This window comes from Episyrphus balteatus, chromosome 1, assembly GCF_945859705.1.
Source record: "Episyrphus balteatus chromosome 1, idEpiBalt1.1, whole genome shotgun sequence".
Classification (NCBI taxonomy): domain Eukaryota; kingdom Metazoa; phylum Arthropoda; class Insecta; order Diptera; family Syrphidae; genus Episyrphus; species Episyrphus balteatus.
Window position 1 is genome coordinate 40,454,851 of NC_079134.1, and position 25,872 is coordinate 40,480,722.

The following is a 25,872-nucleotide window of genomic DNA, read 5'->3' on the forward strand; positions in this document are numbered from 1 at the left end:
TGTTAATAGACGGAAAATTTTGACTGCAGAAACTCACAAATTTGTTGGTTTTTATTTTATAAACTCTAGGTAACAGCACGGCTACATCATCATCATCAACATCCAGTGGTGGCAGTGGTGGAGGCAGTGGCAATCCTGTTGTGCATTCCGAAGATAACCGGCCGCTGGCAATACGAGTTCGAAATTTACCGGCCCGTTCCTCGGACACATCCCTTAAGGATGGTCTCTTCCATGAGTACAAAAAACATGGCAAAGTAACCTGGGTAAAGGTGGTCGGCCAAAACTCAGAGCGTTATGCGTTAGTTTGTTTCAAGAAACCCGACGACGTCGACAAAGCCCTCGAGGTATCACACGACAAATTATTCTTCGGTTGTAAAATCGAAGTTGAACCCTATCAGGGCTATGATGTCGACGACAATGAGTTTCGACCGTATGAAGCCGAGCTGGACGAATACCATCCGAAATCAACGCGTACACTATTCATTGGTAACCTCGAGAAGGATATAACAGCAAGTGAACTGCGGGCTCAGTTCGATTGCTTTGGTGAAATCATCGAAATCGACATCAAAAAGCAAGGAATGAATGCGTATGCTTTTTGTCAATACTCGGACATTTTGTCTGTGGTAAAGGCAATGCGTAAAATGGACGGGGAACATCTGGGCAATAATCGGATAAAGTTGGGGTTTGGCAAATCGATGCCAACAAACTGTGTCTGGATAGATGGCGTTGCGGACAATGTTAGCGAAAGTCATCTGATGGGACAGTTTTCGCGGTATGGATCAGTTTCGAAAGTGATTATCGATCGAGTGCGGCAACTGGCGCTGGTTATGTTCGATCAGATTCAGTATGCGCAAACGGCTGTGAAAGAAATGCGCGGCACAACGATGCGAGGTCGCAAACTGCAGGTGGATTTTGCTTCACGTGAATGCCAAGAGGCATTTTATGAGAAATTAGAAAAACAAACTGCAGGTAAAGAACTTGTAGTCCTGTTTGAATTCTTTGATTCAGTTTTTTAAAACCTTGTTTTTCCATTTTATTTTAGCTGGGAGTCGTTTCAATAGATACGATTCACAATCATCACGATCGCGGGCGTCTTCCTTCAGTCGTCATCAGAATTCCAGCGGCAATTGTTCGCCAAGTAATTTGTCATCAGTACTATCGACTAGTGCGAATGGTTCATCCGGTAGCAGTAGTCTGCAATCTGTTGTTGGCTGTTCATCTTTGCCAGCAGCGGCATCAAGTATTGGTAGCGTTGCTGTTTTAGGTGGTGCATCATCATCTAGCAGCAGCAGCTTGGCAAATTCCGGTGTTATTCCGTCTGTTGGAGTTGTGTCGGCAGTTGGTGGTGGTGTACTTCCAGCTGCAGGCAGCACAACACCTCGAGGTGCACGATCCAGAAGTTCCCGCCACAATACCGGTGATTATGAGTACTTGTCGGAGCGTAGATTTCGCAGTTACGACGAATACAGCCAAGGATCGACAGCGTCTCACGACGATGATACGACACCGACGAGTCAACATTGCAGCGGATATCCACAGCGATCGGACTCGCCTTTGTCGCGAATATGTGGTGGTGGCAGTGGGAGTGGTGGTGGTGTTGTTGGTGGTGCTGGCAGCCTCAGCAGTGCTATTAGCATTGCTGGACTTACAGGCATTAACAATACCATCGATACGTTTGATATTAGTAATTCTAATAATGGACGACGTCGTTGCGACAAAAGTCCTGGAAAGCAAAAAGGTAGTTGTACAATGCTTTCAAATGGACTTGTTAAAGGTAATTTCTCTCGCTCATTGCTAACAAAATACTTTTTATTCCCAGGTGATATACGAAATTTACAAAAGGAACGTTCCCATCTGCTGGAACAACTAGAAGAATGCCCGTCCAGTGGTGATGAGTTAGTTAGTCCTAAGAAACGTATGAAGTTCGATCATCCATCGTCTTTGCATCACCACAATCATCATCACACATTAGCCGGATTGGTGAGTTTATATATTTTCAAAAAAAAAAAAAAAAAATTATTTGTAAGGCTTTTTTTTATATGTTTATGCAAATGAATGTTTATTAGTTAAGAGGCTGATAGTAGAAAAGGTTGTAATAAAAAAAAAAACACGCAAAATTATAAATACTTACATCTCTGCTTTTGCTTATTGATTTTTTTTTTACTAACATAATTTTTTTTTTTCATTTTTTTTAATAAACAAAAAGAGAAATAATTATGGTGTTACAGAACTTTTTTGTGCCGTTTGCATCTATTTTTTTTAACACATTTTTTGTTTTTGTTTCTTATTTTATTTACAGGTGTCTATTTAATTGCAACATTTTATGCATGACTATGTAGAGTTTCATAGTATTTTACTTATATTTTTTTGTATTTTACTATGCACTTTATGTTATGTATGCCTTCTCAGATGTCAAAAATTTGGAGACATAATAACCTAACATATAAATTTATGAATCTCTGCAAAAAATGTGGTCCACAAAGGATAAAAAACGATTATTTTGGTTATAGTTTAGATGTCTTCTATGTTCCAGATCTACTTTTTATATAAATATGAATCTTTTAACCCTGCTATTGAGGCAGCCAACACAGTTGGATGGTTTCTTCTTGGATGGTTTCTTGTTATTTTTGAAGCTTGGTTCACTGAAAACATGATTCCAGGTCGGTTATCCGTATTTTCTGAGATAGTCAGGGTGTCCTAACATCCCACGAATCAGTCTTCTCAAACTTTCTAAAGCCCAAAACAAATATTCACTTTGTTGGTTGCCGGGAAATAGAGGCATTTCATGCTGTTTGTAAGACTAATGAACCTGTAAAAATTGGAAAAGAAATAACCATAAAGCTTTAATGGGTAAAATCATCTAAACCCTCCCATAGGGCAGTGTCGCACGACACGACAAGTTTTAAATCGAATCTTCAAAATTGAAAGACGAATCCAATTTACATCTTCTTTGTTCAATCATTGCTCTTTCTTACAGACATGAATTTCTTCTAGGAGATACACAATGAGAAATATAATCTCTTTCTCTTCATAAGAAGCTATATCAACGTCCCGCTTTTAGAGACAGCCATGTTTTACCCATCCTAATCTCCTGTTCAGCAACAAATACACTTAACTAACAGTTTTGACGAATATGCTTTAAAACATGTGTAACTCAAAATTAACTGTTTTTAAGTTTTGAATGAGTCATCTTGATGAGCAATCAGAACATTTTGGAACAGAAAATTCCTAACTGATCAACAAAAAGTTCTGCTTTCCAAATATACTTTCGCTCCTCTTGACCCAGCAATCTTAACCGCTGAATGTTTAGCTTTCTGACTAGATCAAGATCACTGTAAAGCCCGTATAGCTCGTTGTTGTATCTTCTCCTTCACTCCCCGCCGATGCACACTGGACCAAACATTGCGTGAACAATTTTTCTATCAAAGTAACCCAGAAAATTTTCATCCGCACCTTACAGCAGTACTGGGATGATAAAGGTCTTGTGCAGCGCTTCCTTGCTTTGTTCCTGCACTGATGTCATTGTGCGAGGTTATAGTGGAACCCAAGGCTCTGACTACTTCAAAAGTTATATTTGCCAATTGTGATGTTCTGCCCAAGTCGACGGTGCTGTGCCTCTCTTCTTGTAGACTGCTTATACTTTGTTTTCGTCTCATTCAAAGCCAAACACACCTCCGTCTCAATATCAGCAAACGCACCACTGACAGAACGCATTGTTCTGCCAATAATTTCAATGTCATTCCCTAAGCCAGAAGTTGAACGGACTTTTGAAAAATTGTGCCACTGGTGTTGACTTCTGAGTTAAGCACAATTGCTTCAACCATGATGTGAAAGAGGTTACATGATAGAGCATTGCCTTTTCGTAAACCTTTCTCTACATTAAACGCGCCTGTGATGTTCTGGCATATTCTTCCTGCATGAGCGAACGAGTTTGGTGACTTTAAAATCGATATGAAGATATGGTGTGTATCAATTTGGTATTCTTGGGTTTTTCCTAAGATCTGTCGGAGTGTGAAGATTTGGTATATTTACTTAGCCTAAAATCACACTTATGGGTCAGGTCGTTGGCAAAAGGTTCTAGGCGATCACACAAGATAGCCGGCAAAAATCATCTCTAGATGTTTTAAACAGTTTGGCCGGAAGGCATCCGCCAACTTTTCGATTTGTGTCTTGATACCGCTGTTTTCACTTTTAATTGTTCAGGTGGATGGATAGAACAATGGATTGTTTTGCGCTAAGCAGATTTTTGGGCATCTTTGCCCTTTAGCAGTTTACCTACCTACTACTTTATACCAGTTTTAATCTATCTATTCCCGTTTTAATCACAGTCCTTGTGTAAATTGTTTCACACTGTTATAGAAAACCTTCGGTAGAGAGGAGATTTCTTAGATTTATTCAAAACATGACTTCACACCATTTGCAATGTAGCAATCAAAAATCTCTGCCATTGCTCAAAATTCATCTCCTTGAAGTAGTTGAAGCTTGTAAAGTATCAAAAAAAAAAAAAAAAATTTTTTCTACCACGATTATAAACTAAGTTCATGATGACGCACTACCTCATGGGAAGTTGTTCTTTTGTTGCTTTGATCTAAGTGGAAGGCTATCAAGTACCTTCTAAATGAAAGACATACATACAATATATGTATATTAATTTTTAGGTGTGAATGTAACCAATAGAAAATATTGAATAAAATCAATAAAAAGCCTTACTTTGCTTTGCCACTTGATGACTCAATCAAAGAATGGTGGCAAACCTGCGTTGAATGTTGAACTTTTATTGAATTCAGTTCAAATTCTTAATTGATGTTCATTGTCTGTTATGAAATTCTACAACTACATAATATGTGTTTCTCCATATGTCTCATTCACTATGCACAAATATATATTTTGTTCCTTCCATTGTTTTTGTAATTCATTTTATAAATTTTTGTTTTCTCAGAAAAAATAGAAAAAAATCAATTACTATTTTATTTTATATTGATGCTTTAAATGTTTATCATTTAGCCTATACAACAAAGTGGTCCTATATGATCTCCAACTACTATTGAAACAATAGTAAAATAATGTTACACTTTCAATATTTTTTTTAATTGATCTTGAATAGTCTACGCTTATATTTTATATAAAATTTTTCTTCATTAAATTACCAACAACAAATAAAACAAATCAAAACACTTTTAACTAATTTATTTTGTTTTGTTTCTTTTATATTCATTACAGCCGCAGTCGCATTCAATTGATGGTAGTAGCATCAACAGCAGCAACAACACCAATAGCAGTAGTAGTGTACAGCCACCGGCCTTAATCGGTGATTCCAACTGTGATGTTTTAAGCACTGATACAAATAGTTCAGCAGTAATGCAGCAACAGCAGCAGCAACAACAACAACAACAGCAACAACAACAGCAGCAACAACAACACCCGCACCCTCACCCTCACCGGAAAAGCAGCATGTGTGGCGGCGTTGAAGTTCGTAGATTATCAGAATGCAATAGTCTTAAGTATGGTACGCAGCAACAACCACCACCTCCATTGCTGCATCATCATCACCATCAGCAACAACAGCTGCAACAACAGCTGCAACAACAGCTATCGAATAACAGTAGTAGTAGCCGGCGACCGTCCATTGAATTATCCTCGTTGGCTGCAACTGCCCGTTCTAGCAGTAATAGCGATCATACGCATACGCATACACATACGCATACGCACACGCACACGCAAAACTCAACTCTTAACTCGTCTGCCACATCGAGCTCTTCGTCATCAGTGTTAACTATGAATTCATCGTCGTCGATAGCCTGTAAAAGACGAAGAGTTGTGGGTAGTAGTAGTAGCCTTATGGCGGGTGGTGTACTTGGTGGAGCGCAATCCTCTTCCACAACGGCAAGTGGCGGAGCAGCACCAGGTTCATCATCAACATCATCATCAACAAACCCAACAACAACAAACACGCTTAACGATGCTAACCACGAATACCACACTTCAAGAGGTCGCGGTCATCAATTACATTCCCATCACTCGCATGAAGCGTCCGGTGGTGAAAGTGCGGACGGCTCACGGCCCGGTACTCCGTTGTGCGATGAACGACCCGAAATTCCAGTACCCAGTGAACCGCGACGAATACCACGCGATCGGCCGCACGAGCCGATGATTTTACCGCTGCCAAAATTTGGCATACCATTTTTTCAACAGTATCGAATGGCGGCGGCCGCCACCAATCAACAGATGTACGCGTCTTCCTCAACGTCCTCTATTGCGGGAGCGCTATCATCTACATCGTTGTCGTTAGGAACGGCAGCGCAAGCAGCGGCAAATCATAGTAATAGTAATCCTAGTAATAGCTTAATAAATTCAAGTTCTTCTTCTTCTTCTTCGTCTGCAAATGCGGGGCCGGCGTTACTGTCAAACAGTAGCTGCGGCGGCCATCATTCTAGTCTTAGTAGTACGCTGTCAAGTCCGCCTGCTTCGATGCTGTTAGGTGGCTCTAGATTATCCTCCAATACAGCATCATCATTGTCGTCGTCGGCGATGCATCATCATCCGCACCATCACCATCATCACCACCATCATCATCAGCAGCATAATAATACAAGTGGTGGTAATAATGCGCATCATATGTCCTCCTCCCAAATGCATCATCAACAACAACCAGATTCGTCACTGGCCAACTCTCTGCGATCACGTTCACTGAGTACAAATTCAAGTGATTCAGATGCGGGAGCGAGACGCAGTTCGAGTCCAACGCTTGAAGAGCGAATCAAGTCACTCGATGAGCTCTATGAGAAATGGAACGGCGGAGGCAGTGGTCTCACTTCACGGTTAAACCAACTGACAGCATCGACAACGCCGTCCTCAGCATCATCTGTTGATAGTTCGTCTCACCCGCTGCAACATACCACCTTCCCGCACTATCAACATCCGAACAGTGTTGTGACCAACAGTTCATCATCATTCACTCCCACGCGACACAAACTCTTTGATTTGGACGTCAAGGAAATGAAACCGTCGGACATTGTTAAATCAGTTCTGGCGAAAAAGTCCATATTCGACGATGACCTGCAGCGACTGAAGAATATCAACGAGAAATACGAACCAGCAGATGTGTCGCATTTGACAAAGGCAGTTCTTGCGGCATCAACATCGCCAGCGCTTCCAAATCTGGCCGCAACCAAAACACCTATTGTCGGCTGCGTTACACTCAATAAAATAGTTCCAGCAGTAACACAAAGTGTAACAGTGACATCTGCGGCAGTGCTACAGCGGCTAAGTAATTCATCACCCATGAACAGTCCACAGGGTTCGATGTCGCCTTACAATAGTCCATCGCCATCACCAATTGTGACTGGTGGCACAGCACCGAATGGAAGTAAACTTGTGCCGTCGTCGATTGATTCGAAGTCGTCAGCAATTATAACTCCCCAGCCTGCTAAAGGATTACAATATCCATTTCCCAGCCACCCACCGTTGGTTAGCTCTGCTAGTGGTGCTTCGCCCAATGGCTCAGAACATAGTAATAGTAGTAGTAGCAAGCAGGATGCTACTGCAACTGCAACTACCACTACGACGCCACAACCACCAACAAAACCAAAGACTAATTCTATACAAAAAAGCTTGAGTATGCCTGGAGATAAGATGTCTTCCGTCCCAGTGGCCACAGTGGTAGCTACAGCGACGCTAGTGAATACGACAACGCCCACGGTGTCGCATTCTGTAGCACAGCCCTCAAGGGTTCTTGTGAAATCCGCCTCAATTCCAGGCAGCACAAACATTGGTACAATTAAAACAACAACCGGTAGCAGTTCCTCCCATTCGACTTCGTCATCCAGTCAAAAACAACATCATAATAACCCAATAGTTGTTGATGATGAAATTATGACAGTAACGGCGACGCCAAAGGTTAAACATTCAACTTCGACATCATCTAGCAGTAGCAGAAAAGGCTGTGAAAAAAGCGAAAGAAGCTACAAACACAATCATCGCAGTGACTCGACGAATAGTGACAAAAAATCCTCCTCCTCCTCGACCAAAAGTGAGAAAGTGAAAAGCGAATCGTCAACAGAACGAAGAAAACATTCTGTTTCATCAGCTGCATCGATAGATGAATCTTCGTTGGTATCGTCTTCTGCGACGAATGCTGAGAATGATAAGACCGATCTAAAACATCAACAGCACGAAGAAAAGGAGAAAGAGCAACGCCAAGAGCGTGAGAGACAAGAAAAAGAGAAAGAAAAACACCAACAGAAAGAAAAAGAACGACGTGAAAAAGAACTCAAAAAGCAACGAGAGCGAGAAGAGAAAGAGCGTGAAGAAAGAGAACGGAAAGAACGCGAAGAGCAGCAGCAGCGTGAACGTGAGCGAGAGAGGGAGCGAGAAGAAAAAGAGCGCAAAGAACGTGAACGTCGCGAACGTGAAGAAGCTGAGCGTAAAGAAAAAGAACGAGAACGAGAAGAGCGAGAAAGACGAGAGAAACAAGAAAAACAAGAACGTGAACAAAAGGAACGTGAAGAGAAAGAACGAAGAGAGCGTGAACGCCGAGAAGAACACGAACGAATATATCGTGAACAACAGCAGCAGCAACAAAAGCGTCAAGAACAAGAACGACGCGAACGTGAGCAGCGTGAACAACAGCCAGCACTTCCTCTCGAACCGCCAAAAGAAGTTCCCACACCACCAGCACCTCCACCAAATGAATGTCACGAAAAAGAAAATCGCAAAAATCACACTCGTGCCGATGGCAGTGACATCACCAGCGCCGACACTCTCGACTTTGAAAAGCGATTCTTTCGTCACATGCAGCACTTTGAAGACAAGCACAACAAAGAAAACAGCGGAGACGATATTCTTTTGCCATCAGCCGAAGGTCAAAAGAATCGTAGCCGCAAGTCTTCACGAAATTCTCCCATTCGTTTGCCAAAGCGTCGCCTTAGTTCGCAAGATAGTATGGATACAATTGAAGATCCAGCTAAGCGTGTTCGTATGACGTCCTCAACAGAGACATCTGCAAACCTGATAAACAATCATAAAATCAGCGATCGACGGGACTCTAAAGATCCCAGCTCCAAGAAGCACCATAAGTCGTCCTCGTCATCCCACAAAAACACTAATAATGATGAAAAACTACAACATCAACAACAACAGCTGAATGAAGCGACATCTGTTGAGCATAGATACCGTAAAGATTCTGGCTTTGAAGAGAAAAAATTCAAGAAAAGTGATCCAGGTACCTTTTCGATGCTAATGCAACGCTTCAAAAAGCACAACAATAAAGACGACAAAGATGCCATTACAAATAACATTAACGAGAAACATGAAGACCAGCATATGTTTGTCAATAATCAGCCAGAAGAATCAGAAAATGTAGCTCCTAAAACCCCACAACACACTGGTGCAGCTTCGTCCGATGAAGAAGATCGTCAACGGCAACAATCGCAACACCATCATCATCATCACCAACGACACAAGAGCAAACGTGAGCATCGTGAAAAGAAGCGTCACAGCATTGGAGACTTTGAAGATCGCGAAAAGAAAGATCAATGCGAATCATCAAGTCGCCATCACGATCGCAAATCATCCCGCTCTGATGAGGGTTCACACTCGCATCATCGACATCAACAACACCATCCGCCAAAGCCATCATCTTCATGTGGTAGCAATAGTGGAGGTGAAAAATCATCATCGCATCGAAATAAATCGACTCCAACGAGTCGTCTCATGCTGAGTGATTCCAATGATTCCGATTCTGATGCGCAGACGTCTAAGAAGCATTCCATATTTGATATCCCAGACGAAGGACCGTATGTGTCCATGTACGACAAAGTGAAAGCACGTTCTTGCAAGAATATGCAAAAGCAAGAAGAAGAGAAGAAAATCAAGGCGAAGTTCTCTCAATTGAAGCAGTGTCGAGCGAAAAGAGAAGAAAAGAAACGCTCCACCTCATATGATGGAGATTCCGATTCAGATTTTGAAGATCGCCAACAGCGGTATCGTAGTGGCTACAAATTGAATCGCTGCGGAGGCTTTATAAGCTCTTCCGATGAAAGTGTAATAATTCAACGGCGAGTTAGTGCAACTGGCTGCAATAACATATCCGATGATTCTGACTCGGATACACGTCGAATGAGCTTCAATCGCAAACGTCTCAATGAACTTTGTGATGCTGATGATAGCTCTGAAACGGGTATCTACATCCGCAAGAGTTCACCATGCAAAAAGATTTCTTCAAAACGCAACTCTCGATCAACTCGTATAGAATCGGATTCCTCCGATATGGATGTTGAAGCTCCAACTCAGACATCATCTGTGAAACTAGAAAACAACGAAGACACAGAAGACATTGTCGAACATAAATTCAAGCCTGAAATTAAGAAAGAACATTCAGAAGATGAACAAGTTCAAATTGTTGTGAAGACAGAAAAAATCAAATCTGAAGGTGAAGATTGTGAAGTCGATGAAGAAACTAAACCAAATGTACTTCCACCTCCACCAGTGTCTATTATGTGTGAAGTCAAAAAAGAAAGTAAAGATTTCTTCGAATTGATTACCGAATCGGACAATAATAATGTACATTCTGAAAGTGCTCTCGAAAGTAAAGAATCCATATTTGATTCTCATTATTCACCAGAGGGTCGAAAGAAACATAAAAAGAGCAAGAAACGACAGAAAACACCTCTGCCCTTGGACAGTGACACAAATGTATCTGATAAAATGGAAAAGATTGAAAATACTGTTGAGAAGTTCGAAACCAATTGCTCTTCAGCTCCAATGATTGATCTTTTCGATAAACTCAAAGAAGAAACCATTGCAGCAGCAACAGTTCCGCCGCCAAATCAAACAACTGTACAAGTGAACAATATTGCTGCTCCTTCTACACCAACTACCATCTTAAGTGAGAAGAAGCGTCATAAGGATCGCAAGGATAAGAAACGTGAGAAGTTTCGCAGTGTTGATTTTGACAAGTCCACTTTATCCAAAGAAGAACGACATCGACTTAAGAAATCTAAAAAGTCAAAAAGTGCTGATCTTACTCGGTATACTCCTTCATCTGCTAATACAACACCTTCCATTAATTCAACAGTTTCTTCACAAAATCAGAAGAGAACTGAAGAAAAAATGGAATACATATTTGGTCCCATCTCGGACGAGGAGGAATCCCAACTGTCGGGTAGTGAACCGATTGTTCACACCAAATCAGAGTGTGGTCCAGTCGTGTCAGCTGCAATAAATCCCTACAAAACCGAACCTCTTACACCCAAGTCACACACTGTCGAAGAAAATGAAGAAAACAAGCAAAAGACTTTGAGTTCTTCACATGTGGAACGCGAGCGACACCGCAAAGAAAAGCGAGAGAAGAAACGCAAAGAACGTGAGAAGTCTCGAGAACAACACGCTCTGGCAGCACTCCAAACCTCAGTTTCTGCCCACACAACAGCCAAGGTGGAAGATGATAATAGCGTGGACTTGGATGAAGCTGGTCGAGCACTTGAAGCTCAACTAATGGAAGATTCTGATAACAAAATGACAGACGAAACGACACCATCTACAGCTGCGACATATCGCAGTGATATGACAGACGTCTTTCGATTCTCTGATGGTGATGAAAATAGTATGGAAGTTATTCCTCCTCAAACGGCAACAGGAACAGCTGAAAAGAAAGATGTTTCACATCAGCCAACACAGCAGCAACAACAACAAGATCATCATAAAAATAAAGAAAAGAAGAAGAAAAAGAAGCGATCCAAAGAGGAACGTCATCATCAACGGCGAGAGCACCATCATAATCAACAACAACAGCAACAAACACAGCAACAACAGCAGCAACAATTGGATGAGACAGCAATTATGTCGCCTCCACCATTGTGCTCTAGCAAGCTTTCAATTGACATTGAAGATGAGCTTAAAGATCCAGCTCCCTTATGTAAGCCCTCACCAAGCCTACCATGTCTATTTGATGATGATGAACCTACAAATATCCCCAAGACATCTGCAGATATTCTCTTGAGATCACCAATTAGAGAGAAGACTTTGATAAGTCCAATTCCAAAGACTCCAACTCTAATATCTTCTACAGTAACACCTGTTACAGCTGTCTTGACTTCGACCACACCGCCATCATCAAAGGTTCCATCATTGACTAAACCAACCATGTCAACAGTGACTGAACCCAAGAAGAAACCAGAGAATTTCATTCCTGGATTTGATGGTGAACTTGATGAAAAAATCAGTGAATCAGCAGTGCAATCAATTTCGGCTGATTTTACTGCATCAGCAATTGATTCGATTGTTGATGTCGAACCAAAGATTCCAGTACAAAGTCCACCAGATTCAACCAAACACCTAGAAAAAATCGAAGAAAAATCACGTGTGGTTATATCTCAAGAAGAAACCGAAGATGCTGTAGCTGCTTTGCTTGGAGAAAGTTTTGGCAACTCTAGCACAGTTGATTATTCTCTTACCGATGATCCTTGTGATTTACAATCGACAGTAATTGATGAAGTGGTATCACAGACTGTTGAAGAAGAACAATCAGCTGCTGTTATTCCTGAAGAAGATGCTGAAGAAATGTTGAAAGCTGTACAATCACTTAGCAATGAAGACATTGATATCAAAGCGGACACACCACAATCCGAACAAGACTTGCAAATTGATACTGATACTGAAGAGTCACCCGAAGATGAAAGACCAAAAACACCAGATGTTGATTTTGATCAATTGAAGGGTAAAAAGTCAGAACCAACGGAAGTGTCGTCGGCTCCTAAAGAGACCAAAGAAATAAAGAAGTCCATAGTTGAAGCTGCCACAACTCCATCGGTCATTACAAAAGTAACAGACTCTACAAAGAAGGAAGAAGATAAGAAACCCTCATCATCTGAGCTACCGAAGAAACCTCTTCCTCCTAAAATTGAACCACCGACCATAACAAAAGAACAACCAGCTGTACAACCAGTACAGACTATTCTTCAGCCTCCGCAGCAACAAACATTGGCGCAAACAACTCCGGTTGTTAAAGTTGAGACTCCATTGCAAATTCAACCTCTTAAAACTAATGCTACACCGGTAGCACCACCATCACAATCTCCGAAAGTTCCTGTACCTACTAATCAATCGGTACTAATTGCTCGGCCTCAATTTACCATTCAACCGCCATCAATAAGTATACCCGATTCACAGCCACCAGCACATTTTATACATCCTTCGATAAATGTTGTTGTTTCACCGAGATCTACGACAGATCTCAAAATGCATTCTCCACGAGCGCAACAACAACCGCCTTCGCCATCAATTAGCGGTGTCCGGGTACCATCTCCACATAGTCCAAATGTGCAACAACGTGGTGCAAGTAACATTCGGCAGCAGCTAAGTCCGGTAACATCACCGACACCTCCACAGCCACATGTGATCCTACAGCAGAGGCAGTTGATGTCACCGCCATGCACAGCTCCACCACAAACAAGCAGTCCGAGCTCCATGGCGACTGGACTTAACAGAATGACAGTAACTACCGTCTCGTCGGTGTTGTCTCCGGCAACTAAAGCCACTGTTCATCCTGTTGTGCTTCCCAATATGATCAACGCAACTAGTAATATGAATGTTCCAACTGAACAGCCTGAAAACAAAGAAACTAAACATTCGAAGAATCATCAAGCATCGCCAATGAAACCGAACGCTTTTGATCAGCACATGATGCAGCAACAAAACCTTTCGACTGTTGCAAATAAAGTTGGTCAACCAGTTGCAAATGCTTATGGCAATTCGCCACAACAGCAACCTTCCCAATCGCCGCATCGCATGTCACCACATGTCTTGCAGCAGATGGGTAAGATGGCTACTCACCAGCAATTTATGCACCATCAGCATATGATGCAAATGCAGCAAGCCCAACAGCATCAGCAACAACAACAGCAACTTTTGCAGATGCAGCTACAGATGAAGAATGCACAGCAAAAGAATTCTCAACTAAAGCAACATCAACAACAACAACCTCCTCAGCAACAACAACAACAAAGGTTATTGCAAACTTTGCATCCTCCAGTCTCGGCACCAAGTGGAGTTCCGTCAAGCACACCACATCCTGGTTCAACTTTGCATTGCAATAACGGTGGAAAAGATGCCATTGGCCGACCAATACAATCACAATCGCAACATGTTGTAATTGTACGTCAGCCACAGCAGCAACAACAACAGCAACAACAACAGCAACAACAACAGCAACAACAACCAATAAGTTCTCAAATGCCGCAAATGCAAAAGGTTTTATTGCAACCGCAGCAACCACAAGTTACTACCGCCAAACCACAACCTCCAATAATTATGCAGCAACAACAACAACAGCATCATAAGTTGCCTTCAACTCCTAATCTAATCATTCAACAGAAACAACCTGTTCCAACATCCTTTATACAGCAGCCACAACCTCAACAACAGATTCAACCTCAACAACAACCGATGACACCTCAGCAGCAGCAGTCTATGCCACCACATCAGCAATCGGCACCACATGTACAACCGTTGCAACAACTTCAACAACAACCACCTCAGCAGCCGATGCAACATTTGCTGCCATTGCAACAACAACAACCAATGCATTCTAGACATCACCTGCCAACACAACCGGAACCACCACAACAACCAAACATTGTTGTGAAGCCTCCGCAACAAGAATTGCCTACATTACAAAAGAGTCATGCACCTCATATGCCACAGTTGCTCCATGATGAACCAGTCATCACCAAGCCACCATCTACACCAGCTAAAGAGGTTACTCCTAAACCAAATGATTCTGATGCAATAAAGATTCTAGAAAAACCACCAACAACTCCTGTGGTTGCTGAAGTCAAACCTACAGAATCTAAACCAGCAGAAGAAAATGTATCGGTTATTAAGAATCAACCAACAATTTCTCCAGTTGTTGTATCTTCACCAATCCAACAACATCAAAATAAAGAAAAATCTCTATTGACGGAAGAAAATGTAACAAAGATTTCTCCACCTAAAGAAGATGAAATCGAACAAGATTCTAAAGAGGACAGTGATTATTGGTCTGCTAAAGAATTGAACATCGATTCGGTGATCAAAAAGGTCGATGCTGCTATATGTTCCACTGAGGAGAGCAAGAAAGTTCCAACTCCAGATGTTGTCATTCCAATACCATCTCCAACAATTTCTACTAATATCGAGAAAATTGAAAAGAAAGAACCAAGTCAATCTAAAGCTTCTGTAGTTCCACCGCCAATAACTCCTGAAGAGAAACTTCACAATTCTTCGGCTAGTGTGGACATTAGTGAAGTTGATCGTACAGGTGAAGATACTCACGATGATGATGACGAAACAACCGAAGAGAGTCAAAGTGAGACAACAGATACTTCTGGCACTGGAAAACAACTGAGAGGTGGTCCATCTGCCAAACGTGGACGTACACCAAGAGGTGGTAAAAAGACGTCCGGTATTGCGGCAGCCATTTCGCCACCAGAAACTGGTGTACAAACACGACGTGCTAAAGGAACACCTAGTACACGTGGTCGTAAAGGTCGTCCACCAACTAAATCGCTTCCACCAATTCAACACCAGGTGTTGCAACCAACTTCTACACCAGTGGTGGTCGATAAGAAACGAAATGCCGTTTCAGCTAGTGACCAAGATGTTTATGAATTTCATGAAGATTCAGGTGAAGAGACACAACCAAAATCAGCAACTTCATCGACAGTTTGTGGTGATCGTCCTCGTCTCATTTTAACCATAAAAAGTCCAGGTCAACCAGCTGCAGCAGCTGTTGTAAAAACAACCGAAAAAGAAGTTGTTCCAATAGAAGCACCCATATCATCGCCTTCCTCCCAATCAGTGGCACCATCAATTCAGCCTCCACAATCGCCATCGACTCCTGAACCAACTGAAGGTCACATGAAAGACTCAAAGAAAGACTTTCAAACGCCCAACACTCGAAAGTCACGTCGGCTTCAGGAGAAAGATCGCAACACAGTGGATGATATTATTGAAGATGTTGTTCGTAATACTCAGACATCGCCCAAAGGTGGACAAACACCACCTCGTCGATCAACCCGCATTGCTCAGCCAAAGAAACCAGGCCAGCCAGCAGAGTTGTTGAATAATTCATCAACTCCTAAGCCCAGACGATCCAAAGATCGTTCCAAGGTTGGTGGTGGCGATAATTCCTCAGAAGCTGAAGATAAGTTTGATAAACTTAAATCTCCACAAACTGATGAGGATCTAAGCACAGAGAAAATACCTGAGCCAGAGAAGAAAGAATTGCCTGAGAAAACTGAAGTCATACCAGATGTCAAGGTAGTTGTTACTGCAACACAACCAACAACAACAACAACAACTGTGCCCAGTGTAGTACAAACCACACCCGTAACTAAGACCATAGTATCAAATTCTGCTGTTCTTACATCATCGATGAAAGAATCGTTCTTGATAGATCCGGTCACAGGTCATCTAACTGTGGTCACACAACCACCAAAGGAGAATCAATTTGCAAATCAACCTGGAAGTACAGTCAAACAGCCAATAGTTGAAAAGAAATCTATACCACCAACAATTCCAACTGCTCCTGTGGTTGTACAACCTGTTCCTAGCACTAAGGAACCAATCAAAGTAATTGAAACGGAAAAAGTGACACCTTTCCCTTCATCAGTTCCAACATCTGGAACCAGTCATATGCCATCAAAGGTTGAACCTGTACCACAAATACCAGCAAATCCACCTTCGCAGCCAATGAGTGTTGTTGTTAAGCCGACCAATACTCAACAGCCTATTGGAAATCTACCTTTGACGACACCACAAGCTCCTCCTCAAATGAATGTTGTTGTCTCACAAAATTCATCACAATTACAGCAACAGCATATTCCAAAACCTCAGGCAATTGTAGTGCAACAAGTACAACCTCCATTGCAGCCACAATTGAGCTCAACACGACCAACAACTTTGAAAGCTCATGTGCTCAATAGTCAAAAGCATCAACAACAGCAACAACAACAGCAGCAACAACAACAGCAGCAGCAACAACATCAACAGCAGCAACAACAACAGCATCATCAACAACAGCAGCAGCAACAACAACAGCAGCAGCAACAACAACAGCAGCAGCAACAACAACAGCAGCAACATCAGCACCAGCAACAACAACAACACCATCATCAACAACAACATCATGGACCCCAGCAATTGGGTCAAAGTGTTGTTAAGATGGGACACGCCAATCCAACACAATCACAAGCCCATGCTAATCAACAACCTCATATTGTTGTCACCAACGCTAGTCATGTGATTCAATCTGGCATGGTATCACGACATCTTCAACATGCAGCCGCCTTAGGAGGTTTGCAATCGCAAAACCCAACAGTCCCACCACCAGTGACGCATCCTAATTTAGTAGTGAACATTCCACCAGCTCATTCACCGCACGGTGCTGTCCATTCACCTCGAATCCAACAAGGTGTTGTAATAAAACAGGGAGTACCGCCACCACAACAGCAGCAACAACAACAACATTCTCAATTACACCCCGCTGCATTTGGACCCCAACAACAGTCACAGCAACAACAATTCCATCCACAACAAATTGTTCATGTGGTGTCCTCCAAAGCGCCAACTTCCCACCAGCAATTGCAACAGCAACAACATCATACACAGCATCCTCAACATCCACAGCAACATCAACCTGTAGTGATGCATGGCAAACAATTGCCGCCACAGCAACAACAGCAGCAACATCCACAAAATCTACCATATGGTCCATCACAAGCTCAACAGCAAATGGTCCAAGGTGGAAAGATCATCCAGCAACAATCTGCAATACAAGCAGTGGGCAAGCAACAACATTCGGCAACAATTCAAGTTCCAATACCTCATGCACATTTGCATTTGCAACAACAACAACAGCAGGCGGCACAACAACAAAAGGCAGCACTATCGGCTGTTCCTATTGTGACACATCAGCAGATAATCAAGCAACCAGTGCCACAACAACAGCCGCCTCCACATCATATTGTTCAACAACAACAGCAACAACAACCGCCATCGCAACAACATCTCTTATCAGTGAAACAGCAACAAGCTGTCCAAGCACAGCCTTTAGTTCTAACCAGCCAGGCTGTAGCTGGAGCCAGTGGCAATACCAACACCAGCACAAACATAATATCAGGCTCCCAACATATCATGGCTCATGCACATCCAACGGCGCATTTGCATCAACCAACTGGTGCATCGTTGCTTCAAGCCAAACCAGCACACCAGCAGCAAGTAGTGCCACCAGCGGGCAAAGCTGTTATTGGTCTACAAGCACCACAAATAATGACGGGCGCTGTAGCAAGTCCACCGCTCAAACAAGCCCATCTTGCTGGTCAGCAACCAGTTGTAACTGGTAAGTTATTATTTAAAATATTTAGTAAAAATTTAATTTATAACTCTTTTTCTTTGATTTCGTCTTGCAGGTGCAAGTAGTTTACGTGCGACTGTACCACCAATAAGTCCCCAAGGACAATCAAGGCACTTGTTGCAGCCTGGTCTGCCAGTTGCTGCTTTTGAAGCAAACATGGTGAGTTTTTTTTCTATTATTTTTTTAATTTTTAATAATGTTCCTAACCTCAAAGCAACTTATTTTCTTACAAACTTTACTAACACACAAAATGATTATTATTATTTTTTTTAAATGGAAGCAGCATGAAATTGGAAACTATAGTTCAACTCGTTCGCAAAGTCCACCGCCTGCTCATCAGCAGGCAACACCTATTACAGCGGTAAAGCTTCTTACAAAAAAAAAATTAATTTATATTAATAGTTTAGATAGATAATTTTTTTTTGTTTGTCTGTAGTTTTTCGTATTATTTTAGGGCCAGTTTTTCAATGGCGAGTAAATCCTACGAATAATCTTAAATCTTGTAGATTCAAAAAGAATTAAAGGACAAAATGTTCAAAATAAGAAAATAAAACATTTAAAAGTTCTTGCTCACTTGATCTCGAGTTAATTCACCAAATTGGTGGGTTTAACTCTGGTTAAACTTGAATCTTGCATTGAAAAACTGGGTCTTTGTTTGTAGTGTTTCCAATCTTTTAGGAAATAATTGAAACTTGTTTGTGGAAAATAGAACAGAACTGTTAAATGTTATCAGTTTAGTTTCCAGTAGAATTGCAAACAGTAGTAAATAAAAATGTAAACGTCAAATTAGAACATAAACCAGATCGATAATCGATGGTATGTAGTTTTAAACTTGGTATTTTTTTTTAAGACATTACTCATTTCGATTCAATCGAATGAATACATTCTGCAATTAGTTTTGTATACACAACTTCGAGCATATGACCACTGCGTCACCTCAGGATTGTCAATTGTAACTCGAAGTTTTTGACCGGTTTCTGTTACGCATTGTTTAAAAATTTAACGTTTCCGCAACGAAAAAATTCAAAAAATCTCAAATCGGGCTAGTTTTTAGTTCCTAGCCATTGGATATTTTCTTCAATAATTTAAGTATTTTTTATATTTCGAAAGCCATTAATAATAGATCTGTAAAAAACGCCGTTGATTGTAATTCATGAACAATAATGTTATTGAAGAGGTGTTCCTCCAAGCTGGAGAAAGCAGTGGTTTGCATGTTCATCGGTTCTAATCTACTGGTACTAGAAATTAGCTTTCGAACTGTTCAATTAGATTGATTCAAGAATCCAAACTAGTGCTTTAAAAATTGTAGATTAAAGGTTCATTACAGATACAATTCCATCTCTTGAGCACCGGCTTTTTATAGTGGAGTGGAGAAATTCTTTCTTTATTCGTCTTACGAGAATGTGGAACGAATACCCACCTCAGTGTTTCCCTGCCATTTTAAAGTTCAGAACTTCAAAACCAATGTCTATCGGCTACTCCTTTTTAACATTTCCCTTCTTTCATAAAGCTCGCACTGTGTTGTTATATATTGAGGGTACCTAAATTTTTTTGGTACGGGCAAATTATTTTTCAATAAACAACAAAAAATGTTCTGATGACTACCCCAGCTCAATTTTGTTCATTTTGAACAATTTTTTTATGAAAAAATATTATCCAATGCCTATCATAGCAAACGTTGGTCATCCATCTTCCACTTGCATATCTTCTGAAGTTATGTAGAGCAGTGACTCGATTGAGGAAAAAGTATAACACTCATCTGGAAATTGTGAATAACATAATATTTTCCATCTTAGAAGAATCAAATATTAGAGAGAAATATTAAAAATAAAAATGTTCATTTCAGCAAAAAAAATGTATGAAAAAACGACCTTATAGGCAAATCCAGGCAAAATATACAGCCCGTCAATCTGGCTTTGAAAAATTTCTAGCTTTCAATGGGAAATTGTTTCTTCCGCCTGTGTTATTAATTTTCAAGAAAAACTGTTTGTTTAAATTTAGTTTTAACCACTATTTAAACGGCTCTTGTTTAAGCATCTCTTGAATCCAATACCAGGAAACTAGCCGATAGGATAACGTACGATAAAGTTGGGTATCCCTTTCTAGACCTTTATTATTTGTAGTTGTGCGAAGCTACATGGAAAGGAGACATTTGTTTGACTATAACAGCTTGATTCGCTTTAACTTTCTTCAATAAATGGAATATTCTTTTCTTTCACTGCAAACAGTGATATTGTTTTGCTTCAATTACCGACTATCTATCAATCAGTTCATCTTTCAATTCATTTATGAATATTTCTGAGTCCTTCAGAGAAAAAAAAAACTCTAAATCGACATGATTATATGGTGGTAAAAAATCAAACCAATATTTTTAAACAATTTCTTTGAACGTTTGTTCGAACATTTTTTTTTTCTGTAAAACTATCTAACTTAAGATATTTTCAACCTTATCATCGAAAAGCTAAAGAAACGCAAAATCAAAAAACTTTGACTTACTCGTATGAGGTCTTTTCATACCATATCTTTCTGCATATGTTTGCCTACCTGGTTTTTGAAACATCTATAACAAGTCGTTTTCTAGTTGTGTTTTTTGAAGACTTAAATGATAGGGAATATTTATTTTTAGTTCACGAAGGGATTTTAAACTATGTATAGCATTTTGTACTCGTAGGTATATCTTTCTATCTACAATTTTCCACCCCACCTAACAAGAGATACTTACGCTTCTTTCTGGACGTCAAACTTTAACATAATAAGTCAAATAAGACATACAATTTCAACTTTTTTTTAAGTTTTTGACATTCAGAGATGAAAAAAAAAATATGTCCTGTGGAGTTGTAATGTTACATCCGAACCAAATACGTCATGTTTTTACACGAATGATTGCGCAGGGCAGATATGTATTTTATATCTAGGCAAGCATAAATAATAGTAGTATGTGCATGGTTGAATTCTCATACCTTTATATACATAACATATGTAATAAATGTAATTTCCAGAATTTAAAGTTCCTGTAAATATCCCTTTTATAAATGTATACTAGTATAGATTCAGAGTTAGTTTCGAAGGGATGTTGTTTCCCATACATTCCCGAGTTATTTATTTATTTGATAAAACAAATAAATAGTTAATTTAAAGTAACAAAATATACATTTTGATTGATTTTGTATAAAATTGAATGTAAAAATGTACTTTTTTTCAATTCTTGTAGTGAATGTTAGTTTGATTTTAAAATTTAAATATAATTTGAATGACTATTTTATTTATTTATTTTTTTTAAATTTATTTTAGGGCGAAGGACCATATCCTGCTGGTGCAATTCGAGGTGTTACTCGTGATCACATCATTATGTACCAGCAATATTTGCGAGCTCAAGATGCCCTTGGAACTGCCAGAATACCATATATTGCAAGGTAAGTTATTTATTTTTAATACAAACTCAATACTAAATTTTGTTTTTTTTTTTTTATTTGTATTTTTAGATCACCTTTATTGCCTGGTGCCACTGATCAAAAAGATGTTGTTGAACTTGATGAATCAATGGTGGCTAGTCCACCACTTGAATTGCGTAGGCCAGGAAGTGTACCAAGAACAGTTGCTGTGCCACATAGCTTACAGAGTCCACAGGATAGAGCAACAGGTAAGTTTCAAATTTTGAAAATTCAACTGGTGCATTAGGTTTTATTTTTTGTTTTCTTCTTCACCGAAAATTGTCCAAAACGAAGTAATTTCCTTTTTAAATGTTTTCCTTTAGAAAGTTAGGATGAAAAAAAATAATAAAAAATATAATGTTTAATGAATACCTTGTAGAATGCAAGTTGAATCTTTTCCCTTGAAAAATTCTCCTGAAACACTGGTCGTTCTAGGAATGCTGTTAAGTTCAAAGCTTAGCTCAAATTTGGATGTACTGTTAAAGTACAGAATTTACCGAGTTAGTTTTTTTTATTTATTCCTTACTAAGGGGTAATTCCATGGAAGGGTTTTGGCAGTTTTTTTTTATGTTTCCGCTCTTATTTCTTTAACTATTCACTAAGTTAATTTATTTTAATACATTAACACTTAGTATATTAATTTGTTTAATAGTTTTTAATATTAAAAGTATTCCAACTACTGTGCTATCTGAGAATATCTTAAAACAAGATACAACTGTTGTGACTTTCTAACGTCACACCCGTTACATCTTATTTTAAGATATTCTCAGACAGCACAATAATTTTAATTCTTTTAATAATAAGAACATTTAATCAAATTAATATACTAAGTGTTAAGGTATTAAAATACGTAACTAAGGTGAATAGTTAAATAAATAAGATCGAAAAACATACAAAAATCTATCAAAACCATTTCATGGAATCACCCTAAGGTGTAACGTGCTTTAGGTTTCTTTTTATAGCATAAAACCTCTGGTTATGCCAAAGTTGCACTCAATAACCCCTCGAATTGGAGTTGAAAACTTTATGGGTTGGAGTACCTACAGTTTCTATAATCGCTCTCATAGTCATTCTGAATGTCTAATCTGTAGTTTTTTGGCAAGTGGCACGTGTCTAAACACGTTATTAAAGTATATAGCTTGTTGGTTTTATCACAACGACCGTAAATCTTACGCAACAATTTATTTTAGAATATGACAAGAGCTTTCAATTCTCTGAGAGAGAGAGAGAGAGTTTATGCTCCTGCGCCATATATTAAGAGCGTAATGGTGATGTTTGTATCCAGCTTCATCTTAATTCTTCTTCAGTTACTTTTACATTCCAAAGAAATAGGGATAACCAGATATTATTTTATTGATTTTTGGACAGAAAGCAAGGTCAACCCACACTCAAAAATCGACAGAGATTTTCAGATGAAATTGGTTTTATTTTTCAACGTAATCTTCTCGGACCTAGGCACACTTGGTGCAGCGTTTATCCAACTGTATTCCTTCCCGAAAGTAAGAATCTGTAAGGCTTTCATAATATTCATTTACAGCCCTTTCAATTTCTTCATTGGACCCCAATCTCTTCCAATATACAATTTTTTGTATGCTTGGGAACAGATGAAAGTGTAATGGTGCCAAATCAGGACAATAGTGGGGATTGGCGAGTACATCATAACCGAAGTTTTCCAATAGCTAAAGAATTTTTGTGAAAAGGTGCAAAGTGATTTATTTTTCTTGCAGAAACCAGGGCTCTCCTCATGAATTTTCATTCATCATAATCATCATTCAGTTCTAGGTTTATAACCTTGATATTTTCTTTTTACCTTGTGGTTAAAATTCCGAGCCCCCTGCTTTAGCTTCTCTGTGTTTCTTCGGCCGCTCCCTTCTCGTGTTGCCTCTTGTTTTTTTTCTTAAAAAGCCGATGTGGCTCCGTTCTTTTCGTTTTTAGAGATCATTGGCAACTCTGGTCCTTCTTTGCAGCGCTGGTTTGTAGCTTGAAACCAGTCTGACAAAAAATCATAAATGACATTCTTCGTTCAAAGTTTTTATTTAACTTCAATTTTCGTTTCTTTTTTTTTTTTTTGTTAAAGATTCACCACAAGTTGCTCAAGTTTACGTACACAACACTCGTATTCCACATCCTCACTTTCCTGAAGTTCCAGGACGCTTTTACGAATCTGTTCGTCAATTGCCAGCCGAACCACCACCAGCTCATCGACCATCGCACAGTGTTGTTGCACCTGCTCCATCTGGTTATGTTGCACAAGCTGCAGGACCAGCAAATCATTCCCATTTGCATCCAAAGATATTCGATCGTGAACGCGAACGAGAACGTGAACGTGATCGAGAACAAAGAGAACGTGAACAACGTGAACGTGAACTTCGAGATCAACGCGATCATCGTGATTTGAGAGAGAAAGAACGAATATCTATTCCAGGTATGCATGAGCTTAATAATTTTCTTAATTTTAATTGGTTTACTAATAATATGCTTGAATCAATTTTAGGAGGACACACAAGTATGCCAAGTCATGATAGTTTGGTTCCAGCATTGCCAACACCTAGTGGCCGAAATCTACAAGTTGCTACACCACCACATGCCAGTCAGGTACCACCACCTCAACCAGACTCGCTATTGACACTCCTGCAAAGATATCCAGTCATGTGGCAAGGTCTGTTGGCTCTCAAGACCGATCAAGCTGCTGTCCAGATGCATTTCGTTTTTGGTAATCCATTAGTAGCGAGAGCATCATTGCCATGCAATAGTGATGGTAGTACACCACCATTACGTATTGCACAGCGTATGCGATTGGAACAGACTCAATTGGAAGGAGTTGCTAAGAAAATGCAGGTAAGTTGTATTTGAAATTCAAAAAATAAATCGTATTCAGCTCTATTCTGAAGGAAAACTCTCGGAGAAATGTGTTCAGGTGAAGAAAATCATTCGTTTTCCATTTTAATTTTGTTCCCTTTTTGTTAATAATGCCTTTTCTCAATAAAATTTCCCCTGGAGTTTTCATTCAAAATAGGGCTGATTTGGAAACTTAGTGCTTTGTATTAATAAACATTCTTTTTTCTCAGTATGAAAATGAACATTGTATGTTGCTGGCTCTTCCATGTGGTCGTGATCATGCGGATGTCCTTCAACAATCACGCAACCTACAAACCGGATTTATCACCTATCTACAACAAAAGATGGCAGCTGGAATTGTCAACATACCCATGCCAGGTAGTGAACAAGCTGCCTATGTAGTTCACATATTCCCATCATGTGACTTTGCCAATGAAAATCTAGAACGAGCCGCACCAGATCTTAAAAATCGAGTTGCCGAAATTGCTCATCTACTTATTGTAATTGCAACTGTGTAAAACAATTATATTGTAGCCGCACAAAACTCAGCCAGGTAATCAATTAAAACAAAATTATAACTAGAAAAGAAAAAAACTAGTGAAAGACTAGCTAAAATTTCTGAAACCCAACTATGAACTATAATTATGACTGTAAAACAGTCAAATAATCACGACCCAATCAATTTTACGCGTACATTTACCAATAACAACAACAACAACAAATAATTAAACAAAATGATGCACATCAACACCAAAAAAAAATAAATAAAACTAGACTTAGACGAATACTATATTAAAAAAAACTAAATGAAAACAAAAATATTCTGAATATAACCAGTAGAAGAAAAAGAAGAAGAAACATAAACAGAAGAAGAAAGAAGAAGGACTTGTATTTAAGTTTAAAATAAAATAAAAATAATAAAACAAAAGAGGAATATAATAAAAAATAAAATAACAACAAAAAACAATGTATAAATAGGTTAATAAAAATAAAATAAATAGTTAGCTATACATAAAAAATATTTAAAAAATAAAACAACAAAAATGTAAAAAAATTAATAACACACACGACTATGAAAAGTGTATTAAATTAAAAAAAAAAATCTTTTGTATTTAAAAACGAAAAGAAAAAACAAAAACAACAAAAAACATGCTTATTTGGATACAAAAACAAAAGTGAAGATATATAATTTAATTTAATTTTTTTTTATAT

At 39.4% G+C, this 25,872-nt stretch overlaps 1 protein-coding gene across 8 annotated transcripts in view; it reads left to right on the forward strand.

The window, feature by feature from the left end:
• The window catches only part of LOC129921295 (protein split ends), a 176,628-nt gene extending 151,198 nt beyond the window's left edge, over nt 1-25,430 (forward strand). For 6 of the 8 annotated variants that reach the window (XM_056003054.1, XM_056003056.1, XM_056003050.1 and 3 more), the window contains 11 exons: nt 70-969; nt 1,043-1,738; nt 1,820-1,980; nt 5,221-18,376; nt 18,447-18,550; nt 18,675-18,752; nt 21,683-21,804; nt 21,874-22,031; nt 23,900-24,247; nt 24,317-24,660; nt 24,891-25,430. In XM_056003054.1, the coding sequence (XP_055859029.1) occupies nt 70-969; nt 1,043-1,738; nt 1,820-1,980; nt 5,221-18,376; nt 18,447-18,550; nt 18,675-18,752; nt 21,683-21,804; nt 21,874-22,031; nt 23,900-24,247; nt 24,317-24,660; nt 24,891-25,178 (16,355 nt within the window). In that variant the 3' untranslated portion in view covers nt 25,179-25,430. The remainder of the gene's footprint in view (nt 1-69; nt 970-1,042; nt 1,739-1,819; nt 1,981-5,220; nt 18,377-18,446; nt 18,551-18,674; nt 18,753-21,682; nt 21,805-21,873; nt 22,032-23,899; nt 24,248-24,316; nt 24,661-24,890) is intronic. The other 2 variants (XM_056003053.1, XM_056003057.1) reach the window with 2 other exon arrangements.
• Nucleotides 25,431-25,872: the final 442 nt, after the last annotated feature.